We start from the raw sequence: 7,095 nt of genomic DNA, 5'->3' as shown, positions 1-7,095 counted from the left end.
GCTCTGACACCCAGCCCAGCTTAAGGACTCAGAGCGTGCGCAGGGGCTGGTTTGCAGCCTGCCCGGGCTCTGACATCAGGGGATCGGGGGGCGGCTTCCCCCCCTCCCCTCCTCTCCCCCCAGCCCGGAGCTCCGCGGGGCTTCGCCTTGGAGTCAGCCCAGCCCAGCCCAGCTCGGAGGGGCAGCGGGTGAGCGCCGAGGAGGAGGGACGAGCCGGGGCAGCGGGTCTCCATGCACCTGCCCGGCTCCCCTCTGAGCATGGCGGACGGGAGCTTCTCTCTCTCGGCCCACCTGGGCAGGAGCCCCGGCGGCGCCCCGTCCCGGCTGCACAGCATCGAGGCCATCCTGGGCTTTTCCAAGGAGGACGGGCTGCTAGGCGCCTTCCAGCCCGTGGGCAGCCCGCGGGCCCTGAAGGAGGCGGACAAGCGGAGCCCCCGGCCCTGCTTCCCCAAAATGCCCGGGGAGCCGCCGGAGGAGCAGGAGAGCGGGGCCGAGGAGTACGAAGGTGAGCCGGGGGCTGGGCGGGGGGGGACCCGGCTAGGACGGACTCAGCCCCCTTCGGGGAGGGGGGGGCGCCCGGGCCTCTTTCCCCGGGGAGCAGGGCACGTGCGCCCTGGGCCGCGGCCTGGCTGGGCAGCCCGCGAGCTCTGCCCCGCCCGGGAGCCGCCTGACGGTCTCTTCCCCCCGTTGCCCCAGAGCCCGGCTGCCTCCAGCACCCGCCGGAGCGGCTCAGCCCGCCGCTGTTGGACGCCAAGCTCGCGGACGAGGAGCAGCCCAAGAAGAAGCACCGCCGCAACCGCACCACCTTCACCACCTACCAGCTGCACGAGCTGGAGCGGGCCTTCGAGAAGTCGCACTACCCGGACGTGTACAGCCGCGAGGAGCTGGCCGTCAAGGTCAACCTGCCCGAAGTGCGCGTGCAGGTAAGCGAGCCCCGCTGCCCGCCTCGCGGGGCCAGGCCGGAGCGCCCCCGGGGGCGCTAAGCCGCTGGCCCCGGGCGAGCGCTCCCGAGCGCCGCTTTACCTCGCACGCCCAGGAGTCGTGCGGGAAGGGATTTTATTCCTCGCGCCTTTCGCAGCGGAGATTGCGAGCTGCCTGCGTTTGTTCCCAGGAGGAACATTCCCCGCTCGCTGCGCAGCCCGCAATTTACCTTAGTTCCCACCGCGCGGCGTTTGGGTGGTAAACTGTTTTGCTTTGATTATGGTCTAATTATCTTTAATCCCCGGGTCATTAAAATGTTTGAAAAGCCTTCAATATTTACTAGTCATCTGTGAAAAATCTGGGAGCGATTCCAAGCGGTGTGGGGGTTTTAAAACTGCCTGCAAGGGACATTGGTGCTTATTTCATCACAGCGACTAGTGGTGTAATGAGACCAGATGTGGGTGGATGGGGAATTACTTGGTTTGGGAGGGTGCCTCTAAATTGCCTCGAGGCGTTTTCTTTTAAAAAGATCAAGCTTGATTTCAGCCGGGGAGCCGGGATCCCGCTTTAACGGGTTTTAGCTGACACTCTAGCTGCGGGATCTCCGGAGCCTAGCTCGCAATGAGAGCTCACCGTTTTGCTTTCGGGGCGTGTCGTGGGGCTGATCCAAACCCGCACTGAAGTCAGTGAAAGGCTCCGATTAACTTCAGTGGGCTTTGGATCCGGCCCGAACTCATTGCGTTTAAACCAGGGCTGTTTCCCATCGGTCCGGACAGTGCATGAAATATTTCTGTGTCGTGATTACCAGTGCCTCTTGGAGAAGGTATTCGGGATAACTCCAAGCACCGAGCAAAGCTATGGGTGATGACTATTTCCTGCATTAAGGCCAGAGTATTCCAATAAAGCCACACCGAAGGCTAGGAAAGTTATCCCAAGAGAACTCCAGAAATAGCTAGAATTTTCCACCACAAATAGAGAAAGTGAGAAGAAATGATAGATTTGTACGTGTGTTTTCCTATCCCAGACACTTTCCTTGTCTTGCTTTCTTCTGCCATGCCTGTCTCCTTAAAGGAGTCTTCAGATCTATTCTTCTGGCTTCAGAAAGTTTCTCCCCAACCCAGAAACCAGCCGATTTCCCTCCAAAAATATATATGGTGACTCTCCGCATAAAAAGCAACTCTGCCTCCTTTGCATCGCGGATAACCCGCATCTTTTCTCGCTTTTTTTTTGCTTTCGGATGAAATTCAATCCCACCCATATCCCGCAAGCGATTTTGAAAAGACTTCGGTTTAAAAGAAACGATTTCAACCCAAGGAATCGCTTTTCCCCCCCCAGGCCGCGCTGGAACTAGTTCAAGATTCCAGCGTTTTTGTTGGCCGCTGTCTCAGCTCGCCGCAGAGCTGGGGCATTCTCCGAGAAGCAAAGAAGCACAGTGGGTAGACGGATTGTTGTTACCCCATGATTTTATGATTTGCTCTTTGCATTGGAGTTGACAGGAGGAAAATTAGAATCTCCTTTTCGGTGCTAATCCCCAAACTGTGTTTTTAGGTGTGGTTCCAGAACCGGAGAGCCAAATGGAGAAGGCAAGAGAAACTGGAAGTCACTTCAATGAAGTTGCAGGACTCCCCTATACTCTCCTTCAGCCGATCCCCCCAGCCCTCTGCCATGGGCACGATCAGCAGCAATTTACCGCTGGAGTCTTGGCTCACCCCACCGATGGCTAACAGCACTCCCCTGCAGACTCTGCCCGGCTTCGTGGCTTCCCCGCAAAGCCTCCCCAGCAGCTACACCCCTCCACCTTTCCTGAATTCGCCGCCACCCATCAGCCACACCTTGCAACCCCTGGGGACAATGGGGCCTCCTCCGCCCTACCAGTGCGGGACCAATTTTGTGGACAAATTCACTTTGGAAGAGACGGATCCTAGGAACACCAGCATAGCTGCGTTACGGCTCAAAGCAAAGGAGCATATTCAGTCCATGGGGAAACCGTGGCAGACAATCTGAAGGGACACACAGACATCCACCTCCCCAGAACAACAGAGGACCCTACCAGCATGGCTGGTAGCTTTCCACAAAGATCCCCCCAGGAAAATAAGTCACCGATCGTAGATCTTTCCTCTGCAGTAGGCATGTAATTGAGAGGAAGGAACAGTGTCCTGGCACAAGCTGCTCACATCCCAGATGGAGCTAAGCACTAAAGAAATGCGTTTCCTAGATCCCAGTAGCCTCCCGCCCCTGAAGTTGCTTTGTTTGTATTTTTTTGTGTCCCTTCTGTATCCCTGTGCAGATTAGGGTTTGATTCTAGTTTCAGGAGCTAATAATTTGATATTACTTGTTGACTGGACATTTGGTTATATTAAAAACTACAGTAGGGGCAGAGAAATGTGTAGTCTTAGGGGGGTTTGTAACATTAAAGAAGGACGATTTTAAGACCATGCATTGTACTTGTTGATTCCGAATGGATCTCGACTAAATATGATCAGCAGCTAGTGTGTCTTCTGTTTCTTTTTCCTGTTTTAGTACACAGTCTAAATGCATGGTCTCACTAAACCAGGGGTCGGGAAGGGGGCAAGCTCCGGGTCCCGGCGCGGAGAACCACTGTGTTAGACTATCATTGTTCTCCACAGTTAGAGAGGAAAATACAGAGTAGTGTTAAGGAGGTAGCACACGACGAGGTGTGTTCCCGATCCATTTCCAGTGCAGAGTGATCTGTGCCTGGCTGCCACCCAGACAAAGTCAATATACAGGTATTTGTGTGACAACCACCCAAGTTAAAACAGCTGTAAGTAATAGACAGGGCGCCTCTCTTTAAATTCTCATTACCTTCCCCCTCCCACCCCCATTTCTCTGTTTCAGTCAAAATGTCATTTTGCAAATGTTTTGGCCTTGTCTTTAATGAAATGACACGAGCTTGGGGGGCGGGGGGGGGCACGGGAGGCCTGCGGGTTGTACCGCACACGTTTGGAGGGCTGTGAATATAACCTTTTCACCCCCTCAAATCTGCTGTAGCCGCATGTTCCTGCCATTCACCTGCATCTCTCTCCCGCTGTTACCTGTGACTAAAAAGTCACTGCGGTGTGGAGCCGGGACTGGAAAGATCAAAAGAGCAACCAGAGCTTTTCAGAGCGGACTGGATTCCATTGGTGTTGCAGAGGAAGGGATAAAGAGTAAATTGTTCCTATCCAGTTGTCACTTTTCCCGAGGCTGGCCCCCTTTCCACAGCTGAACTCGTCCTGCCTGTCCCGAGTCTGACTCTGCGGCCACCTAGGCGGTGCAAATCAGAAGTAATTAAAAAAAACAAACAAACAAACCACCCTTGTAAGGGCTCCCTCCTGCAAGTGGCTGAGCATGCTGGTCACAGCCCAGCAGAGCCCAGTATGTAAATACCTGCTTAATGTTAAGTGTAGGAGTAGCCCCAGTGACTACTACTCGAGGGCTTAAAGTTAGGCGGGTGAGCAAGCGTTTTGCTGGCTGAGGGGCAGAGTGCTCAGCACCCATCTGCCCCCAGCCCTAACTGAGGGCTTGTTTGCTTTTTACACCAGTGTACCTACGTCCATGCTGCTGTATCAAAATCAACGGCTGGTGCGAATTTCCTGCGCTGGTGTAAAACGTGACTTGTGCCAGCAGAGGAGCTACACGGATGCAGAAAACCCAGCGCCCGGAGAGCCTGAGACGGCACTCAATCAGGCTCAGTGAGGTCAAGGGACCTCAAGCCGGAAGGATCCCTTCCTAGTCTACCCCAGAAGTTCGAGCCCTTACGACATTCAGAAGAGCTATCGCGCTGTGAAGCGGGGCTTCGTTTTCCTATAACAGGGGAAGGGAATTTGGGGTTCAAAGGGGGGCATTCTAGTGAATATTGAGTTAAGAAATATCACACGCTTCCTTTCCTTCCTGGTGCAATCAGAAAAATCCCACCCACGCCCTCGGGAGCCCGCTGCCTACCGACTCAATAGCAGGATCCAGTGTGAAAGGAGAGCTCTCCCTTGAACAGAGATATCTCGCGATAAGGGTATAAAACTTTGAGACAAGAATGCAGAGGGCGATTCACACGGCCAGTGTAACTCCTTTAGCTAGGCTGGCACGCCTAAAACAAAGGTTAGCTCTGAACTTTCCGGTCGTTCAGTTGTCCTGCACAATATCGTAGTGAAATAAGGAAGTCTAAGCTGAGCAATGAATTCTGCATTAAACCGTTTTTCTTAAATCCGGAGCATGACAGGTGTCTGCACAGCTGGGTCACTGGAACCTCACATTAAAACAAAAACCAAACAAAAGCATGGAAATAAATTCAACCTCCTCTGCTGCCCATCTATCTATTTTTGCTAAAATTCTTCCAGTTTTACTTGGCTGGTTTAGATGTTAAAGCACCTCCCTGTTTTAACTTCTCCGGTGTAGTTTGCACTCAGGGTGACGGATTGAAGTTATTTCTTGAAGTTAAAAGTGTCGTATTGTTGCCATTTTGAAAAGGCACGACAAATATTGGTATACTGTCCACACCCTTCCTCACCCCACCCCCCTTTTAGAATTCCTTCCTTGGGGCCTGATCCAAAGCCCTTGAAATCAATGGAAAGTTTCTCGTTGGCTTCAAGGAGTTTTGGATCAGGCCCTGTCCATGTGAGTCACTCTCGGAAAACCAGCTCTATTGCAGTGCGGGGGTGGAAGTGTCCTCACCGCTGTCTCTTCTGTACGAGGGGCCAGAACTCCCCACAGGGTCTCGCACACCCTGATCGGGCGGCCTGGTCCTGCCGTCGGAGCAGCTGGCCCCAGCTGTCTCATACACTCTCTGTGACTTTGGGCAACTCGACTAACTTCTCGGCGACTCAGGCGCCCCATCAGTAAATGGGGCTAACACTTGTTCACCCACCTCACAGAGATGGGTTGAGGCTTAATGAGTAACTAATTAGTCTGTAAATATTATGATACTGTGATGCACCCGTGGGGTGAATAACTGATGTCAGCTTCTCCTCCGGGAACCGCTCCGCCTTTCCCCGGGACAACCTTCCAAAATGCCCCGGAAAACAGAAAAATGGAACTGCAGGCTGACCGTATTTGGCTAGCAAGTCCGTTAGGCGCGGGGAGAGTTGCCGCTTGCCCGTGAGCTCCGGGGGCTCGTGGCTGACACAGGGAGCTGGCTGGGCCTGGGCAAGGTACCGGGAGAAGCCACAGCCCTGCCATTGCAACAGGTGGAAAGGGCCGGTGACGCGCACAGCTCTCTGGAGGGTCAGGGGCAGAGGTGCAAATGTGCCAATTGGAAATCAGCTTCACACTGGCTCCCACCCTGCAGTCTTTACACAGGTAACCCCCGCGCCCCCATTACCTTCATAGGGGATTTAGGGTCAGTGCCCCTGTCTTGCACAGAGCTTACTCGCCTGAAATTCCTGCGAGGAAGTGACTTTCCTCTCGCTTCTTTATTACTGGTCCGTTGGGTTTGTTTAACATCATCAGGCGCCAATCCGCAAAGCCCCCATTAGCGCGTGGGAACTGCGGGATAATCATTACCCTCCCCGCATATGGCAGGAGATCGCTAACTAAACTGTCGGGCCAGGGGATGAACCCAGGTTGTTCCGGTGCAAGCCAAGAAGTGAGTTCCCCGGACAGCAACCGGAGTTCCCAGGAGCTGCTGTTCTCATCCACGGGGCTAACATTGCTCCTTCGAGCAAAAGCTCCGTGCCGGGTAATGTTAAGCTGGGGCTCTTCGGAAATAAAGTCCCAAATCGCTCTCGCGCGCGCACGCGCACTTTCCTAAAGCCCCCCCACCCCCACCGCAGGCAGCTCGGGGCGAGCCGGCAGATTGCAGGGAGCAGCCCCCCGAACGTGTCCGGTCCCAAGGCTGCTGCCCGGGGGAAGCTGCAGGCTCCACGTGAGGGAATCAGCGGCAATTAAAATTACACATCTGCAGCGAGCCCCTCGCCATTGTCCGAGCTGCAGGAATTAAAACCACAGCGTTTTTATTTCCCATTATCTCTGTTACCACATTTCCTGGGGCTGAGAACCTTTTAAAGAAAACACCCCTTCTTTTGGCCGGGCACAGGGTGCTTTACACACTCTGGAAATTGTGGCAATTAACGTTTCTCATTAGGGGAAGGAGAAGGACTCACAAGCCCGCTCATTGTGTCCTGGGGACGGGTCAATAAAGACGGGGAGCCCTCCTCTTTCAACATTTCCCACTCATTGTGG

The 7,095-nt window shown here is 54.1% G+C and overlaps 1 protein-coding gene across 1 annotated transcript; it reads left to right on the top strand.

Annotated features, from left to right (window-relative positions):
* Nucleotides 1-218: 218 nt before the first annotated feature.
* RAX (retina and anterior neural fold homeobox) lies at nucleotides 219-3,335 on the top strand. The gene is made up of 3 exons (XM_084627775.1): nucleotides 219-505; nucleotides 697-923; nucleotides 2,470-3,335. Exons 1-3 carry the CDS (start codon nucleotides 232-234, stop codon nucleotides 2,923-2,925), a joined length of 957 nt encoding a protein of 318 aa, XP_084483901.1. The 5' UTR covers nucleotides 219-231; the 3' UTR covers nucleotides 2,926-3,335.
* The last annotated feature ends 3,760 nt before the right edge of the window (nucleotides 3,336-7,095 follow it).

Source organism: Lepidochelys olivacea (genome assembly GCF_965140295.1).
Source record: "Lepidochelys olivacea isolate rLepOli2 genome assembly, chromosome: 5".
In the NCBI taxonomy this organism is placed as follows: Eukaryota; Metazoa; Chordata; order Testudines; family Cheloniidae; genus Lepidochelys; species Lepidochelys olivacea.
Note: the sequence above shows the minus strand (reverse complement) of the source record. Positions and strands in the feature narration are given on the sequence as shown.